General features: G+C 34.3%; 1 protein-coding gene across 1 annotated transcript in view; it reads right to left on the bottom strand.

The window, feature by feature from the left end:
* OCA2 (OCA2 melanosomal transmembrane protein) overlaps positions 1–14,526 on the bottom strand; it is a 533,107-nt gene extending 518,581 nt beyond the window's left edge. Inside the window, exons 1-2 of the mRNA XM_051990569.1 lie at positions 14,450–14,526; positions 10,723–10,821 (exon numbers count right to left, since the gene is read on the bottom strand). Of these exons, the coding sequence (XP_051846529.1) occupies positions 10,723–10,821; positions 14,450–14,526 (176 nt within the window). The remainder of the gene's footprint in view (positions 1–10,722; positions 10,822–14,449) is intronic.
* Positions 14,527–19,098: the final 4,572 nt, after the last annotated feature.

Below are 19,098 nucleotides of genomic sequence, written 5' to 3'. Positions count from 1 at the left end.
AGTCATGTTCTTTAACACTGTACCATGTTTCTTATCATCAAAAGCACATATTGATGCTTCTGTTAACTTGTCAATTTTAATGAAAATTATCCAAAAACTGTTTGCTTATCACATATAAGTTTACTTAGAAAACCCTAGGGAATCAGCAAAGAAAATAATTGGGAAAATCAATAGCTTTCACAAAATGGCTGGCTACAAAATAAACCTACAAAACCCAGAATTTTTATAAAATAACTGTCAATGGACATTCAGTCCTTCAGCATAACTCTCTTGTTGCAGATACATTTTGATTAAAAACCAAGATGCACTAGATAACAGACTTTGTTTGGGTGCTGAAATACTACTGGGACCAAAATATTTACACTGCAGCAACAAAAATCTGCAAGAATGAGCAATTACATATGAGCCAAAAATATCTAATGAGCCGATTAAATAGGGGTATTCTGATTTTTTCCAGATGCATACCTCTTGCTTTAATTTCACAGCAATAAAAAAGGACTCATTCACAAAAAGAAGCCCAGAGAGGCAAATTATGTTGTGTAAAACCTGTAACATCTAACAAGGTAACAAATGATATAAACATAGCACAGACTTTTAAAATAATCATTAATCTTCAACAATTATGTAGTTCTTCTAAGAAATATTAGGTGAGAAAGAAATAAATACTACATTCTACCATCTGCTGAATAGACATAAATATAGCCAAAATTTTAATTTATGGATTATTTTCACTCACATATAATGAGGAGAATAATTTAACTCTTTCAGAATCTCTCATGAGAGTCTTGTACTATATTATATGTAATCATGACCTCTCAAAATTGTAAGGGCTCTCAAAAGCCATCTACTCCAATCCATATTTGGAAATCATTTACTCCAGGGCAGCTAGATTAGCACATTAGCCCTGAAGTCAAGAAGACCTGAATTCAAATCTGGCCTCAGACACTTCACAATTCCTAGTTGTGGGACTCTGGGCAAGATACTGAACCCCAATTGCCTCAGAAAAAAGAAAGAAGGAAGAAAGGAAGGAAATAAATCATTTACCCTTTAGTATATTATATTTTGAAGACTTCCATTTGGGGCAGCTAGATGGTACAGTGGATAGAGCACCATCCCTGAACTCATGAGAACCTGAGTTCAAATTTGGTCTCAGACACTTAACATTTCTTAGCAGTGACCCTGGGCAAGTCACTTAACCCCAATTGCCTTAGCAAAAAAAAAAAAAAAAGATTTCCATTTAAGGAAAATCTACTACCAATACATTCCACTAATTTATTTTATTTTAAATTCACAGATTAAAACAAGATTTCTATAATACAGTGCAATAAAAAATTTTTAAAACATAGCTCTAAATAGTGGGGATTTTTTCCATAAATCAAGTCTAAATTTTCCTTTTAAAATTGCATTTCATTGTTTCTAGTTGTTTCATCTAGAACCAAGATGAACAAAGCTGATCCTTCTTTAAAATGATAGTCCTTTAATATTTCTTAACGATAGCTACTATTTCATCAAATAATTCTCACAGAAAATGACTATTTTAGGTTCTCCATCAGCATGGTTCAAATTTTGTAGATGTTTTCCAGGTTATTCAGTATCTTCAAAGTATGGGATTCAGAGGTGAACATGTTACTGCTATATGGGGTCCAATTAAGGCAAAGTACAAGTCTCATTTCATTATTCTTGGAAACTATGCTTCTCTGAATGCAACTTAAAATTGAATTATTTTTTTGACTACCATGTCACCCTGCCAAATCATTGAGTTTGCTCATAAACTACTGTCTAGTCTTGCCTTCCCCATATTATACATAGTTGTTTTTTTTTAATACATGTATAAGATTTTACCTTTATGCCTACAAAATTTGGTTTAGTGTTCTACCTTGTCAAGATATTTTTGGATCCTGATTTCATATCTGATATGTTAACTATTTTGCCTACCTTTTGTATTCTATAATTGGATAAGCATGCTGTATAGACATTTTAGTCATCATTTATAAAAAAATGTTTAATCCAAAACCAAGCACAGATTCCTTTAGTATTTTATTATAGAAAGATCTCTAAATGGACATTGATCTTTAAAGAATACTTTTTGGAACCACCTCTTCATTAAATCCCAAATGTCCCTAACTGCAATATTATATAGTCTATGTCTCTCTCCATCAGTCTATATACCTTATTAAATGTTTAGTTAAAATCTAGATATACTCTATCTATAGCATTTCCCTAATCTATCAATATAATTAAACTCCCAAATCAAAAGAATTAAAAATGTAATAGACCACCTTTTTTAAGATTAGATCTCCCTATCTCACCCAGACTAGAAGTTTAGGAAGTTTTCACGAGTCTGTTCTCATATTGAGCAGAGCAGTTTTGATCTACTTGATTTCCAGTCTAGGATTGATTTGTCCCTCTTTAGGAAATCTCATGTTCTCTTACTTCTAAATGCTCCTCATGTTGATGTTATACTTGCAGAAAAACATCCAACTGGCTTAGTCTACAGCAGCTCAGAATCCACAAATTCAGGATCTACCAGCTTCAAACTCTCTGTTAATAGAAATTATAGGTATGGACTACCACTCCCATTAACATACTCTTGAAAACATAATACTGAAAAGATTAACTCTCTGTTTCAAAATTATCTTAACATATCCTTTAAAAAAAAAGGGGGGGGGGGGGAAAGGAGGAGAGTTAAGATATCTTAACATATCCTTTAAAAGAGAGTTAAGAATGTATTGGTCAACCTGCAATCTAGGGCAGGGGATGGAGGGAAGGAAAGGAAAAATTGGAACAGAAGGTTTGGCAATTGTCAATGCTGTAAAATTACCCATGCACATAACTTGTAAATAAAAAGCTATAATAAAAAAATAGAGAGAGCGAGAGAGTTAAGATATCTTAACATATCCTTTAAAAAAATTTGTAAAGCAATTACAGATTTGTATCAATGAAGTTTTCTTACAGGGAGTTCCCAATGCTGATGAAAACCAGTTTAAGATCTAAAATGAATGAATGAATATATTTAAGAGTAGAGATAAAAATGGTCTTTCCCAAAGTAATTAACAGTGTTTAGCAATCTGTCTACCACAGCATTGACCTGGGAGTTCCTTCTTGGAATAGAATAATGGTCTGAGGAGAGGTACCATCTGTTCCAGCAGGCTCTAGTTCTTATGACAGCAAAAGTCCCTTTTTATACCACAGTTACCTTTGGCAATTTGATAATGCTTATACCACCCCCCACGTAATAAGAATGCTTTAGGAAATAATTGAAGAAATGTTAAATTTCATATGGAGGTTAATCAAAATAAAGTTTACAGACCCCTTGAAACCTACACATCCAAGCATTTTGTCTCCTTAGATCCCAGGATAAGAATTCCTATTCTATCATAGCAATCACATACATTCTGTGGACCAGGATATAGGGGAAATAGTTGGCTGTTCTCAATGTACTTGCATTACCTTCTGCTTTTTCATCCCAGGACCAACATCTATCCCACAAAATACTGAGCGTAACTAGTGTCAAGCTCAGTATTTAACAAGAAGGGTTAGCATGTATTATTGAAAACATACCACCTGAAAACACTTCATAAGTTGAATCTGGGGACAAAGAACAACACAATCCTTACATAAGAAATAAGAAAAGTGACCAACCCTTCAAAATGAATTATTATACCAATTTTTCAAGCATCAATCCCCAGATCATCCCAAACTGATTTGTTTGTACTCATTGTGGCACATAGTCAATCCTTTAGCCTCCAAAAATTGTTCATTTTTCTTTAATTATTAGATACTGGATTCCATATCAATTCAAATCAACAAACACTTAAACAACAGCTGCTTTATGCAGAGCATTGTATAATTGATTTCTTGAACAGGCATGTCTCACTTTGGTATAGAACTGAAGAAAAACTAATTTCTACAAACTTAGAATGAATCAATTTTATAGATATTTTTACAGCTTTGTTATGCTTTGCTTAAATTTTCAAAGTTATTTTTATTTTTAAAGTTATGTTTTGGCTAATATGGTTTTGTAAATTCAAGCTCTTTCAAAGCAGCTGATATAGAATTCTGTGAGTTATAGCTATGGTACTAAAACGAGAAGAATTTAATGAGTGAATTGAAACACTGTTTAAAAGGTATTGATTCTAAGAGTTAGAGAGAGAGAAACCATTATTTTTCTAAAAATAAAACAGAATGAGAGAACAAGTCAATTCAAAAAAAAAAATCTGAAAAAAATATTCAGTGTAGTCACAATGTTGGCAGAGATGAAGAAAAAAGGAAGAAGAAAATAAGCATTCATCCAGCATCTTCTAAATGCAAGAAACTGAGTTAAGCTATATTTAAAAGTTGAAGAAATTGAGGCAGAAAGGAGTTAGTTAAATGACTTGCCCCAGGATCACAGAGCTGTTAAGAATCTAAAAGTGAATAGGAACTCTTGTTTTCTCAAGTCCAGGGCCAATATGACTATAATCCTTTTATTTCTATTTAATGGCTTAGTAATTATAATAACTAAATTTTATACAGTACTTACTATGTGCCAGACATTCTACTAAGTACTTTACAATTATTATCTCTTTTGATCCTCATAACAATCATGGGAGGCAGGGGTAGGTGCTCAAGATGTAAGGGCAGCAGCCATGAGATAGCTCACAGGAGGTTTTCTAGGAAAAATTTAATCTCAGGGACATGACTGGGATTTTTACAGAGGGTGGGTCTCAGGAGTTTGACATAACTTAGATTTCAGAGCAGACCACCTCCCCAAAGGGGGAAACCATGGAGCTAAACTGATCTCAGAGCCTTCTGCCTGCTTCTTCTTCACTGAGATCCAATTAGAGAAATTACTTGCCTAAAGATATATTTGTAATAAAATAATTAATGGGTTGGAACTCCAATTCTAGGGCTGTTTCTACTTGACAGAATATAGGTTCTAGGGGAGACAGAATTAGGGAGGTCGCCCTAACTTTGGGGTGCTTCTAACAATCTGTCAGTGATTCTAAAGTCTCCTGGCTTTGGAATCTGTGATCCCCAGGTTCCCCCAACTTTAGTGTGCTATTGCTATGGCAATCTGTCTGTCAATTATTATAAAAGTCCTCTGGCCTAGGAATATACTGATATTTCTTCCCTTAGACTTTAGGGAAGATATATTAGGGATCCTGAGGCCCTCTGACCTTAGAATATTATTGTTCTAACAATCTGTCTGTCAATGATTCTAAAGTCTTCTGGCATTAGAATAGTTCTAGGTCTGCTGGCCAAAGATAACCAAATTCCTGAGACCTCTCCTTAGTTCTACCTTTAGGCTATAAAATTAGCATATTAATGACATGAACTGGATAATCCTTTCACACTGCTAAATCTTGACCCACTTTAATTGACCTTATCATCACAATAAATTTTGCCCCTTGACTTGGAAATAAGTTCAAGGCTGCAAATTCTTTTGCCATACCTCTGTGACCCCAACCTTTTGGGGTCCCCCCTTTCCCAACTTCAACATTTGGTGGCCTGTATGGGGAGAGTTTTTAGCCTCCTCTGTTTCTAGAGAAACTTTGCCACACCTTTTCACATTCTCTAGGAAGCCAGAAAAGACAAAGTGCTATAGGATGACTTTTGGCAAAATTTTACGGCTTTTGGCAAAGATGGGACTGTCCTCTTTCATGTCATTTTTGTTTGTTTCTGTATCTCTTTTGCAGAATGTCTGTGTCATGTTGGTTCTGTGAGCTAGATTTTGTTACCTGCAGAGATTTAAAATGAAACCAGCAAGGGAAAAAAAAAACCTATGTTGTAGTTAGAATGCTGGGAAGATTTCTTAACATCCTTGACGGGGAAAAGCCTAACTTTTTCCTGTGGTCCTCAGCTCTAGTCAAGTTGGGGGCTACAGAAACAAAATTAGCTAATTAAAATTAAAATAACAACTTAACAGATTCTCAAAGTTTTGAGAGCAATGATTAATAAGTTTGGCAATGTCATTTTAATATAGCAAAGAAAAAAATTCCTGAAACATTGGGGATAATTCCAGGTATTTATCTCATTCTGAAAGAAAAAAAAAAAAGATAAGTAACAACTTTTTGCTAACCCTTCCTTGACTTCTATCTTGTCCAGGAGTCCCTTTCTGCTCCTTTGGGAAAGCACCCCAGAAAGTATTAAGGGACCCTTCTCCACTCCCTGGAATGGTCCTGAGTGTATCTCAGTTGTAAGACTTGCTAACAAAATCAATTAGTCCAAGTCCCTCTGTTTGTTAACTTCTTTCATCTCAGAATAGATTAAGAAAAGAGAATGCTCCACAGGGATCCCACACAACCTTACCAAACATCTCCCCAACCCAGCTTGGGGGAATGAAGATGGAGTGGGGGTCAGGCTCCATGGTCAGCATTCTCTGAGCCCTGGCATCTGAAGCTACCACCTTGACACCAGGCAACCCAGCTTTCAGCAGATTCTGTCCAGGAACTGCTTGGAAAGGATATGGATACTTAGCACCATCCAGCATGGCAGTGTGAGGTGAGAAAGCCTCTGCATTTGGTAAGCCCACCATTCTCTGTTTCAGTTGTAGAAATGTATTAGCTATGTAATTTATGGCAAATTATTTTTATCTCTGCCCAGTTTTCTGAATTGTAAAGAGAAATAATAATGAATTTTGTTGTGAAGATCACATGACTGCAAAAGTGCTTAGCATAAAACAAATGCTATATAAAAGTTAATGCTTTATTGGATATAATTATTTCATATTTGATAACTTTGTGGGTTTTTAGATGTGACCAATATACAATGTCAATAAATGATTTCTATGTTTGTGTAAAATAATTTGGAAATTTGTTATTTGAGATATGATAGTAAAATCAGTTTTAAAGGAGCTCTAATTAAAGCCCACTAAAGGAATATGTAATTTGCACTGATAGTGTTAACAGAAGATTTAAGAGTTTGGGAACTTTAGGAAAACAAAAAAAGCAATTTACTACAACTTTTAAAATTCTGGCAACAAACAGCCTGCTTTTGAGTTCTGAAGGCCCTGTCAACAAAAACTGGCACTTTTTCCTGGCTCACAAGAAAATTGTGAGAATTGGAAAATAATCAGATGATAATTCAGTTTGTCTAGAATATTTGATCAGAATTTAGGGAATCTCATTAACTGAAATTAAATCAATTGTAAAATTTGTTCTATTTCAATTTTAAGAATTGTCTTGTTTTCTCCCTAAAACAAAAGGGAAATTTATTTAAGGGAATAAAAATTACAGTTAATACTATATATGTGGCTATTATCTTGGGAAAATTTTTAAATTGTTAACTAAGCTATTTGGAGTTATTGTCATCATGTTAAGCCTAAAATTGGTAATTACTGTGTGTGGAGCAAGAGGGATGAGGTGAAAGCCTTATCAATTCACCTCCAAGTATGAGGTATATAACACCTCCCCATTCACAGAGTGGGGAGAGGTATCAAACAGCACAACCCATGAAAATACTAAGAATAGTTGGGGTGGGCAACAGCAAGCTCAGCCCCATCCCTGGGGTTTCTGTCAACTCCTCTTAATTTGTAAGCTTGCCAGAAACCATCAGGATAAGCAAGATCATCAGCCCTGAGAAATGAACCTATTTAGGATGTATAGTTTCTAAACAAGGAATGTGTTTACTAAGAATCTGTAAGCTTGTTTAGTGATTGATCCTTTGCAGCAGAATAAGTTTAAATTCATACGCACATACATACACATATACACATATATATATTAGATAGAGCATGTGTGTAAGTCCTGGTAAACTTTTTAAAATAATGTATCTAGCCCTAAGCTATGATTGTAGAATTTGCTATTGGAGATAAAATTTCTTGGGATTGTAATGATACTCTTTTGAGTTTTGAATTTCATTGCCTGATTATTAAGTTAGCACCCCACAATTCAAGAGAAATGCCATAAGCTATACTCAGAGACATGCCTTCCTAAACTATTATAGGTGGACATCTTATCTAGACAAGAGTTGGGGGGACAACTTTAGCCTCTGCTTAAGATGGGAGCCTTCTGACTCAGTTTTCCAGGTCCATTTTTTTATTTCCCACCTGATTCTGTTATGAGATAGAATTATTACTGCATGATCGGCTATAACAGATCTAAGAATGCTTTATCCTGTCATGTATGTGTTCCCAGGCTGAAGCCTGAAGGACCTGTTTTAATACTGTTATAATCATATCCCTGTTTTTTTTCCTCTTACAGAAATTTTCTATAATCATAGCAAATGGTCAGTAGAAGCCATGAGCCCAATACAAGTACCTTAGGGGATATAGTGGTTTTCTACCTTAGCTCTTAAAGATGCTTTCTTTTGCATATCATTGCATAAAGATTCACAATTTCTTCTTGCCCATGAAGGGGCAAATCCAGGGAAACAACGCCCACCAATTAACATGGGCAGTCATGTCCATAAGATGGAGGCAGCTCAAGGCTTCTGGGATAGCCCCCACATATTTGGACAGGCCCTGGCTGTCCAGTATGGAGATGATATCTTGATCTGTGCAGCCTCACTGAGAGTCTTCTCTGGCTGCAGCCATAAAAATCCCTGACTTCCAGCTTTCCTCCCCCACCCAGGGCTATGAAGTTTCTTTGTCCAAAAGCTCAACATTGTCTATCAATTTGTAAAGGGTTTGGACCATAAATTAACTCCCCCCCCCCTTTGCTCACAGAAGAAAGGAAGCAATTTCATCACTCCTGAACCTTCCTCAAAGAAACTTTCCTGAGCTTGGCTGGATTTTATACCTAACTTTAGTTATTGCCCAGCCCCCCTGTGATTCTATTCAAGACCCTGACACAATTTCCCTCGTGGGTTCCTGACCAGGCCAAGGCTTTTAAGACCCTGAAAACTAAACTAATCCCTTGCCCCAGCCTTAGCCCTGCCTAAAGCCTTTTACACTGTACATTGATGGAAGGGGTTCAAATTAACGGAGAAAGGAAATGGTGGAATATAGCTTCTAAGGAAAACAACACTAGGGAGGTCCCCCTGACTTTGGGGAGCTTCTGTTCTAACAATCTGTCAGTGATTCTAAAATCTTCTGACTGGAATCTGTGATCCTGAGGTTCTACTCCCAAACTTGGAGTATTACTGTTCTCTGTCCATCAGTGATTGTAAAAGTCTTCTGGCCTAGGAATATAATAATATTTCTTCCCTTAGACTTTAGGGGAGATATATTAATGACCTGAGACTCTTTAACCTTAGGATGCCATTCTGACAATCTTGCTTGTCAATGATCGTAAAAGTCTTCTGGCCTAGGAATATAATAGTATTTCTTCCCTTAGACTTTAGGGGAGATATATTAGTGACCTGAGACTCTCTAACCTTAGGATGCTATTGTTCTGACAGTCATGTCTGCCAATGATCGTAAAAGTCTTCTGGCCTAGGAATATAATAATATTTCTTCCCTTATACTTTAGGGAAGCTATATTAGTGACCCTGAGACTCTCTAACTTTAGGATGCTATTGTTCTGACAATCTTGTCTGTCAATGATCGTAAAAGTCTTCTGGCCTAGGAATATAATAATATTTCTTCCCTTATACTTTAGGGAAGCTATATTAGTGACCTGAGACTCTCTAACCTTAGGATGCTATTGTTCTGACAATCTTGTCTGTCAATGATCGTAAAAGTCTTCTGGCCAGGAATATAATAATATTTCTTCCCTTAGACTTTAGGGGAGCTATATTAGTGACCTGAGACTCTCTAACCTTAGGATGCTATTGTTCTGACAATCTTGTCTGTCAATGATTCTAAAGTCTTCTGGCTTTAGGATATTCCTAGGTCTGCTGGTCAGTTTCCACCAAATCCCTGAGACCCACTCCTCAGTTCTACCTCTAGGTCATAAAATTAGCATATCAATGACATGAAAAACTGGATAAATGCTTCTCCTTGCTTCTGGTTTTTTGCTAAATTCTTTTGGAACTTAGCCTGCTTCAATTGCGTTATAATTACAATAAACTTTGTCCCTTGACTTGGAAATGGGTTCAAGCCTGCAAGTTCTTTTGAGATACCTCTCAACACAGGTCTGCAATCCCCAACCTTTTGGGACCCCTTCCAATCTCAACATGATCATCTCTTCTTTCTTATATTATCTTGCTTTGGAGAGATGGTGGGACTTGGACAAGGGATTTCATCAGCATTGGGATTGTCTGGTCAGAATATCATTAAAACTCTCTCTCAATTACTTGGCAACTTAATAAATTTAGTCACCTGGGAACATTAAGACATTTAATAACTTTCCTAGGATTACACAATATGTCAGGGACATGGTTTCCAATCTAGTCTTCCTGACTCTGGAGCATACTGTTCAACTAGTCTATGAATATGCATTTATTAAATGCTTATATATGCCAGTCATGGATGCTTCTCAAATTTACTTTGTATATATACCTTATATGTGTTTATATATTTATTTATATATATATATATGTATATACCTTATATGTGTTTATATGTAAATATATAAACACATATAAGGTATATACATATATGTACATATAAGATATATATGTGTATATATATTATCTACCTATAAATAGATAGATAGATGGATGTTACATCCTCACAATAAAATGTTTGCTTATTAACAGCAGGGACTCTCATTTGTGTCCCACCATCTCTTAGCACAGTGCCTGATACATTGTAGCTTAACACACAGTAGTTAATTGGTAAATATTTAATGAATTCAAGTGAGAACTAGCATACTGTCACACTCAAGAATGTCTTAATTATGCAAAGAAAATCCTCACCCATTTTCTTCCCTGGAAGTCTTTAACAAAGGAGTCTTTTCAGTAAAGCAGCTATCTTTCGACCTAGAACTGAAGAATTTGGGTGGATTAAAGTGGGATCTAAAAAAGAAGAAAAGAAAGAAAATTAATTTATTCCTAGCTGAGAGTCAGATTAATAGGAGACTGTAGTCAAGCCACATTTTACATCAAGTCTCCTTAAAAGTTAAAAGAAATGAATTTTCAGAAGCTTGGAGTATTTAGAAGGGAAGATGAAATATGATACTTGTATGGGCATAAACCACATTTGATTCTTAATGCATAAAACATCATAAACACAAAAAGCATCATGATTTTAGAATCGCTTAACATTAAGAACAGATTTCTGACCTCCCCTGCTATTTTAAGTAGCACTTTTAATCAAAAGAAATATTAAAGCTCTAATGCTTTTTATAGATAGAAAATTCTGTTTCCTGAAGTCACACTATGGTCATATTTTTAAAAGAAAAAAGAAAAAAACAAAGGCAGAAAGGCAGGCAGGAAGGCAGGCAGAAAGGAAGGAAGGAAGGAAGGAAGGAAGGAAGGAAGGAAGGAAGGAAGGAAGGAAGGAAGGAAGGAAGGAAGGAAGGAAGGAAGGAAGGAAGAAGGAAGGAAGGAAGGAAGGAAGGAAGGAAGGAAGAAGGAAGGAAGGAAGGAAGGAAGGAAGGAAGGAGAAAGGAAGGAAGGAAGGAAGGAAGGAAGGAGAAGGAAGGAAGGAAGGAAGGAAGGAAGGAAGGAAGGAAGGAAGCTAGCTACTTCAGTTAAAAGACAAAATATCAGATGCTAAATACACCAAGAACACAGAAGCCAAAAGAAATTAAGGACACACAGTTTCACACAGGAGCAAAAAGGTCACAAAACTTGCCCATTGAATAGGTTTAAAAAAAAAAAAAAGTTTTGTGACATATACAGCAAAAGATAAAACTTTGTTACAAAGTTACCAATTTTACCTTTATATGAACAAGATTAAGATTAAAAAGCACATTAGTAGCTTTAATTTTAACTCAGTGATCTAAAGATACATGTAGTATATGCTAGCATTGGGGCTTATGACAATAACAATAATCAATAGAAATGTTTCAAGTCAATAAGCTGCTTTTTTTCAGTGGTGTTTAGACCATTTTTCAAATGTTGGATTTTACCCTTGAAAAATGAATAAAATGATTGCTTTTCAGAATTTGTTCAGTTTATTTGTTCAAATGTACCATTAAAAGTAGTTTTCTAAATCCTCTCTCTAGACTTTATTTCTAACAAACCAATTCTCTCTAATCGGATAGCAAATTATGTCAAATGAAAAAAGATCAAGAATTTGCATCTTCATTTTACAAAATAGGAAAGTTCCAACTTAATTTAAAAACTTTTATTAAGTATTTACTAAATTTTAAAGTGGTGAAGATTTTTTAAAAAACACTATAAAAAAAGAAAATCCTGCAGAAACTTAGCAAAGCAGAAGCCACCTTGAGTTCTAATAAATAGGACCTAATACTGGGTGAAGTTTTGTTTTGTTTTGTTTTGTTTCAGTTAATGAGCTTTTATTTTCTCTCCCTCCTATGAAAAAAAATTTTAACAAAAACTTAAAACAAATAGTCAAAAAAAACCCTAACAAAATCAAACATTGACCATATCTAAAAATATACATCTAATGCTACATATTGAGTACATCATTTCTTTGTCAGGAGTCAAGCAAGATACTTTATTAGTCCTTTGAATTCACAGTTGATCCTTGCATTGATTAGAATTTGTAAAATTGTATAAATAATATAAACAGGACTTAACACTTATAGGATATCCCATTTGTGGACCAGATGGATTCACATGTGAATTCTACCAAACATTTAAAGAACAACTCCAATACTATATAAATTATTTGGGAAAATGGCAAAGAAGGAGTTCTACAAAAAATTTTTAAGGCCCAAATATAGTGCTGTTGCCTAAATCAACTAAAGTCAAGACAAAAAAAGAAAACTATAGAAAAATTTCTCTAATGAATATTGATATAGCAAAATTTAAACAAAATGGTAGGATAGAGATTAGAGCAATAAAGCCCAAGTAATACATTATGACCAGATAAAATTTATACCAGTTAATGCAGAGCTGTTTCAATATGAAACAGCTCCTTTAGCTGCTTAGAGTTTTTGTTTTGTTTGTTTTTTTTTTTTATTTTACATTGCTATGGTCCTTCATTTATTTCTATCATGATTAACCGTAGTAAATGATTCTCAGAATACTTTTGCCATGATTCTAAACCATTGACCTATTAATCTGGAAATGAAGCTTATCAAATAAAAATTATATTTTTAATTCAATACCATCAGATAATATATTTTAGTATCCCCAGATTCATCCTCTTCTTTGGCCTTGAGTAAAGAAGTTAACAGGCAATCTGATGAATGTTTCTACCTTGCATTGCTTGAAGAGGCCCTGTTAACTCCATTATTCTAAGGATTTTAAGAATTAGAATGTAATATCGCTGATTCAGAGCCAGCTCCACATCATTTCTATTCCTCAACCTGCAAAGAAAACTTAACCATGAGGCATCTGCATAAGATTCTTGCACTTGAAACTTAATTAAAGGAAACAAATTTATGAGGTTTATATTTTTCCTGACCTTTTCCCCCTTCTTTAAATACAATCCCGCTGACATTTCTCTGACTGCATGTCTGAGAAAACAAGCACTCTTCAACTTCACCCCTGCTGGGTACTCTGCAAGTTGATTTAAAATGTAAATATTTCATATGGAGAGAAGGCTAGGTCTACTATCTTCTATATTCACAAATTTCTTCAGCATCTTTTTTGCATATTTCATCAAGCAACTATGCAAATACTTTTACAATGTTCAAAATATGAACTTGCAAGTTTATAAGCAGGCAAAATATGCAAAATTGCTATCTGTAACATTTTTGGTCAAACACTCAATGCAGACAGTGTGAAAGTGTGAAGTGAATATCTTCTCATTTTTCTATTTTGGAACCACATTTGTTCTTTGTAATTTTGAAAAATTGAGTTTCAGTTGTTTTGGAGTTATTCTTTTAATTTACATTTTATGACCATGATGTATTGAGGAGCTTTTTTTCTGCTTAATTTATCCTGCATCAATCCTTATAAATCTTTCCATGCTCCTCTACATTCACCATGTTTGTCTTATTTTGTAGCACAATAATATTCTATAACATGAATGAACCACAATTAGTTTAGCCATTCCCCAGTAATTCTCCTACATTGCTTTCAATTCTTTCAGGTTCTGTATTCTGGGAATTTTCTTATCAATGGCTTCCTTGGAATATAAATCTAGTAGTGTCAAAAGTCATAGATGTTTTTGTTTCTTTATTTGAATAAAGGACATGTGCATTCCACTTTTGAGCAGTTCTAATTATTAGAGAACTAATTTTCTATATTTAGCCTAAATTTATTTCTTTTGTAACTTTCCTTCATTACTTCTATCCCACTCTCTGGGTCCAAGGAAAATAAAGGAAATTCTTTTTCCATAAGACTATCCTTTAAAGTAACTATCATGGCCATCCTGAGTCTTCTCTCTATGCTGAACATGCTCAATTCCTCTGAGCAATCTTGTCATATGAACATGAGGCTCTTCCTAGATCACTGGATACTCTAGCTTTTCAATGTCCTTTGTAAATACAATAAAACATAAAAAATATGACTGAAGTAGAATACACCTGAATTATCACCTTCTTTAGTTCTAAACAGTATGTACCTCTTAGGCCAACCTAAAACTACTTTAGTTTTAAACCATACTGTTGATTCATATTGCGTTTGCAGTCCCCAAGTCATTTTTAGGCAAATTGCTATTTGGCCATGACTTCTTCATATTATACTTATAAAGGTGATTTAGATTTTCCTTTTGTTTCTGTTAATTTCATTTTAATAGTTTTAGCTCAAATGAACCAATTCTTTTCTGAATTCTGATTCTGTCAACCAGAGTGCTAACTACTCTTTCTCCATTTTTTGTTATTTGCACATCTGATAAGGTAATCTCTGCTTTTATCCAAGCCATTGATAAGAATATTGAAAAGCCTCAACCCATTGGAGATATTTATGCTTATATAAGTAATGTGAATCAGTCTTCTACACCTTCTAGAGCCACTGGGGAAGTTTGTTTGTTTGTTTTCCTCATTAAAAATCACAGTAAGGAAATATTTGTTTCACAATTATCAAAAGATAACCTAATCGATTTCTAATATTTGTGCTAAATGGCACCTGATTTTTGCTTCTACCATGACATAATGCACATAATTTACGACTAAATTTCATATAGTTTACAATCAGTCAGATTTATTCTTGAGCTGATTGTTTTATTAGAGACATTCTTCTGTTGGAACTGTAAACTGGGACATCCTAAAATAGTTGTTTTTTGGGGGGAGGGGTTCTCAATCTCTTACTTTCTTAGACATGATACCTCCTTTCAGTACTCCATTCACCTAGTTACATACCCAATGTGCTAATGCTGTCACAATATCCACTCAAAAAGAAAAGGGTTTTATCTTTCCCTAGTAAGTAATGAGGATTTGCTGAAAAAAAATGGGTAAGAGAATTGAATGAAATGCTCTCTCTTCCATTATATACATCTTCCATTACCAAAGAAACTGTTTAGATCTCTGTAACTCTAGTCTGATACAGTAGGGAATGCACTGAATTGTAGTCAGACCACCAGGAGTTCAAATCTTGGATCTACTGCCATTCATTGTCTATATGATCTTGGACAAGTCATTTGGCCTACATGAAACCCAGTTTCTTCATCTATAAAATGAAGCAGTGGTATTGAATTAACCACTCACGCACCTTCTATTTCTGGGTCCAACTTCTTTAGAATTATTGTTCAACTAAAGGCTTTAGTTCCAAATTGAAAAAACACAGTAGAAGTCAGATATGGCACTATGCACAAAAGGCTATCCATATATACTCTTTGATCCAACAATACTACTAGGTCTCTATCCCAAAGGGATTTTTAAAATTATTTTTATAATGACTTTTTATTTTTCAAAATACATGCAAAGATAGTTTTCAACATTCACCCTTGAAAAGCCTTGTGTGCCAAAATTTTCTTCCTCCCTCTCCCCTTCCCTAGACTGCAAGTAATTGCCTATTGGTTAAACAAGAAAAATCAGATCACAAAGAGAAAAAATGAGAAAGAAAAAAAAAGCAAACAAACAACAACAAAAGTGAAAATACTATATTGTGATCCATATTCAGTCCCCATAGCTTCTGGATGAAGATGGCTCTCTCTCTCTCTCTCACAAACTTACTGGAACTTGCCTGAATTACCTCAATGTTGAAAAGGGCCAAGTCCATCACAGTTGATCATCACATAATCTTGTTGTTGCTGTGTACAATGTTCTCTTGGTTCTGCTCTCTTTATTTAGCATCAGTTCATGGAAGTCTCGCCAGGCCTTTCTGAAATCATCCTATTAGTTGTTGCTTACAAAGCAATAATATTCCATAACATTCATATACCATAACTTATTCAGCCATTCTCCAACTGATGGGTAACTCAGTTTCCAGTGTCTTGTCACAATGAAAAGGGCTGCTACAAACATTTTGTGAGTCTTTTCCCCTTTTTTTATAATCTCTTTGGGATACAAATTCAGTAGAGACACTGCTGGATCAAAGGGTATAGGCTTTGGGGCATAGTTCCAAATTATTCTCCAGAATAGTAAGATCAATTCACAGCTCCACCAATAATGCATCAGTGTCCCAGTTTTCTCTATCCCCTCCAACATTTATCATAATCTTTTCCTGTTATCTTAGCCAATCTGAGAGGTATGAAATAGTACCTCAGAGTTGTCTTAATTTGCAGTTTTCTAATTAATAGTGATTTAGAGCTTTTTTTTAATGTGAATAAAAATGGCTTTAATTTCTTTGTCTGAAAGTTGTCTGTTCATATCCTTTGACCATTTGTCAATTTGAGAATAGCTTGTACTATTATAAATTTGAAATAATTCTCTATATACTTTAGAAATTAGGTCTTTATCAGAGCCTTTGGATATAAAAATGTTTTCCCAATTTTCTGTTTCCCTTCTAATCTTGTCTGCATTAGTTTTGTTTGTATAAAAACTTTTTAATTTAATATAATTAAAATTATCCATTTTTCATTCCAAAATATACTTTAGTTCTTTTGCTATAAATACCTTCCTTCTCTACACATCTGAGAGGTAGACTATCCCTTGTTCTCCTAAATTACTTATAGTATTACCCTTTATGTCTAAATCATGAACCCATTTTGATCTTATCTTGGTATATGATGTGGATCAATGCCTAGTTTCTGCCATACTAGTTTCCGATTTTCCCAGAAATTTTTGTCAAATAATGAGTTCTTATCCCAGAAGCTGGAGTCTTTGAGTTAATCAAATACTAGATTACAATAGTCATTGATAATTGTGTCTTGTGAACCCAACCTATACCACTGGTTCACTTCTTAGCCAATATTTCTTAGCCAATACCAAATGATTTCGATGACAACAGCTTTACAATAGTTTTAGATCTGGTACAGTTAGGCCACCTTTGTTTGCATTTTTTTTTCATTAATTCCCTAAAGGGTTTTTTATCAGCTTTTTGTGGTGACAAAATAATTAGAAAATAATACCCATCAATTATGGAATGGCCAGACAATTTGTGGTATATGATTGTAATGGAATACTACTGTACAATGAGAAATAGGATAACCTAAAAGTGAGAAGTCATTAGATTACCTAAGAATGAGTGAAACAATCCAGATAGGAAAAGAAACAGACCAAATTTCCCCACCTTTGTCGATCAGTAGAGGTATAGAATTTGTATGTGAACATGATACTTCCAGTTTGGTCTCAAGAGAGTCTCAGTTAAAAAAAAAAGTTTTTAAAAAACCAAAAGCCTCAAAAGTTCTCACTTTGAGACAAGACAGGGAAAGAATACAATTTTAAAATTCTTTCTTCCAGACTAGGAATAGAAAGAACAACTGCTTAATACTATTAGTTCCATAGGTACTCATTAAACACCTTCTAGAAGCTCAGCTCAGTTGGGTGTCATCTTAAATAGAATTAACTATTCTTTCTCTAAGTTATCTGTCTTTCTGACTCATAACTACATTAAAGGTGTAAGAAATCATAAGATCATAGAAAAGGACCTTAGTGGACATCTAGTTCAATTGCTTTTTACAGATGAAAATTAGTTTCTAGGCACAGGAAGGGTTAGAAAATTTTGCCCAAAGTCACAAGATAATAAATGTCAAAAAAAAGTATTTGAACCAAATTCTCTGAATATAAAACTAATGTTCTTGTCATTTTAACTGTCTCCAAGCCACTTAGGAGCTATTAGGCTTTAGGCTTCCTGCAAGATACAAAGGAAAAAGACATTCCAGAATTTAAGTGGATAAAGTTGGTAAGTTGAAATTTCACAATAAGTTGAAAACAAATTTCCCACAGCTAATCAACAATGTATTTTCTCCATCTTTATTGAACTGAAAGTTAGCTACATATGTATTTTAATAATTAGGTTAAGTTATAGAACATAGGAATATCCCACAGGGAAAAAAAAAATGTGGGTATATGTATCTGCCAATTTTGTTAAAAAGAAAAAAAAATAGAGAAAAAGAAAATGTCCATTCAATTTGAAGAATAAAATGATTTATGTCCAAAGAGATGGTAGAAGTGATGTGCTGCAGTTCCTAGGAAAAGATGAAGCAATAACCCTAAGGCCATCTGTCCTTGGTAATGATGATGTAGTTAGAAATGATATACTTCTTTCTCTAGACTCTCCTGCCCCAGTTTACTCTATATGACTAGAATGCTAAGCCCACAAACATTTCTGGTTGTCAGATAACAGTTGATAAGTGATAACAGAGTTTCTGAAACTAATGAGCAACAATAATGAAGTGCTTAAAGTTAACAAAGAAGCAGAACAAAATTCTACCATTTGACATAGTGACATCTCAGACCAAAAAACACACCTCTAAAAGGTTCCCCTCTTCACCTTCCTAGGGTTTCAGCTCTAACTTAAAACCATAAAATTAGCACATCAGTGACATGAAGTACTTGGTCTCTAACTTTTCCTTATAAATGGTTTTTGGTTCCTTGCAAATTTCTTTTGGAATTTAGTCTACTTTAATTGGTGCTACAGTTATAATAAACTTGCCCTTGACTTGGAGATGGGTCTGAACCTGCAAATTCCTTTGAGATATCTTGTAACACTGGTCTAGAACACTAACATTTTTGTGTCTCTCTTGAATCACAACATCAGCATAGACTGATATATTCAGAATTAATAAATCTTCAACTTCTATCTCAATATTCTAGCTTTCATAAAGTCCAAATCAAACATTCTCAACTATTTTTACTTAAATTTTTCAACAGAATTATTTTAAAAACAAAG

Source organism: Antechinus flavipes, chromosome 3, assembly GCF_016432865.1.
Source record: "Antechinus flavipes isolate AdamAnt ecotype Samford, QLD, Australia chromosome 3, AdamAnt_v2, whole genome shotgun sequence".
Lineage (NCBI taxonomy): Eukaryota > Metazoa > Chordata > Mammalia > Dasyuromorphia > Dasyuridae > Antechinus > Antechinus flavipes.
This window is presented reverse-complemented; position numbering and strand designations above follow the sequence as displayed.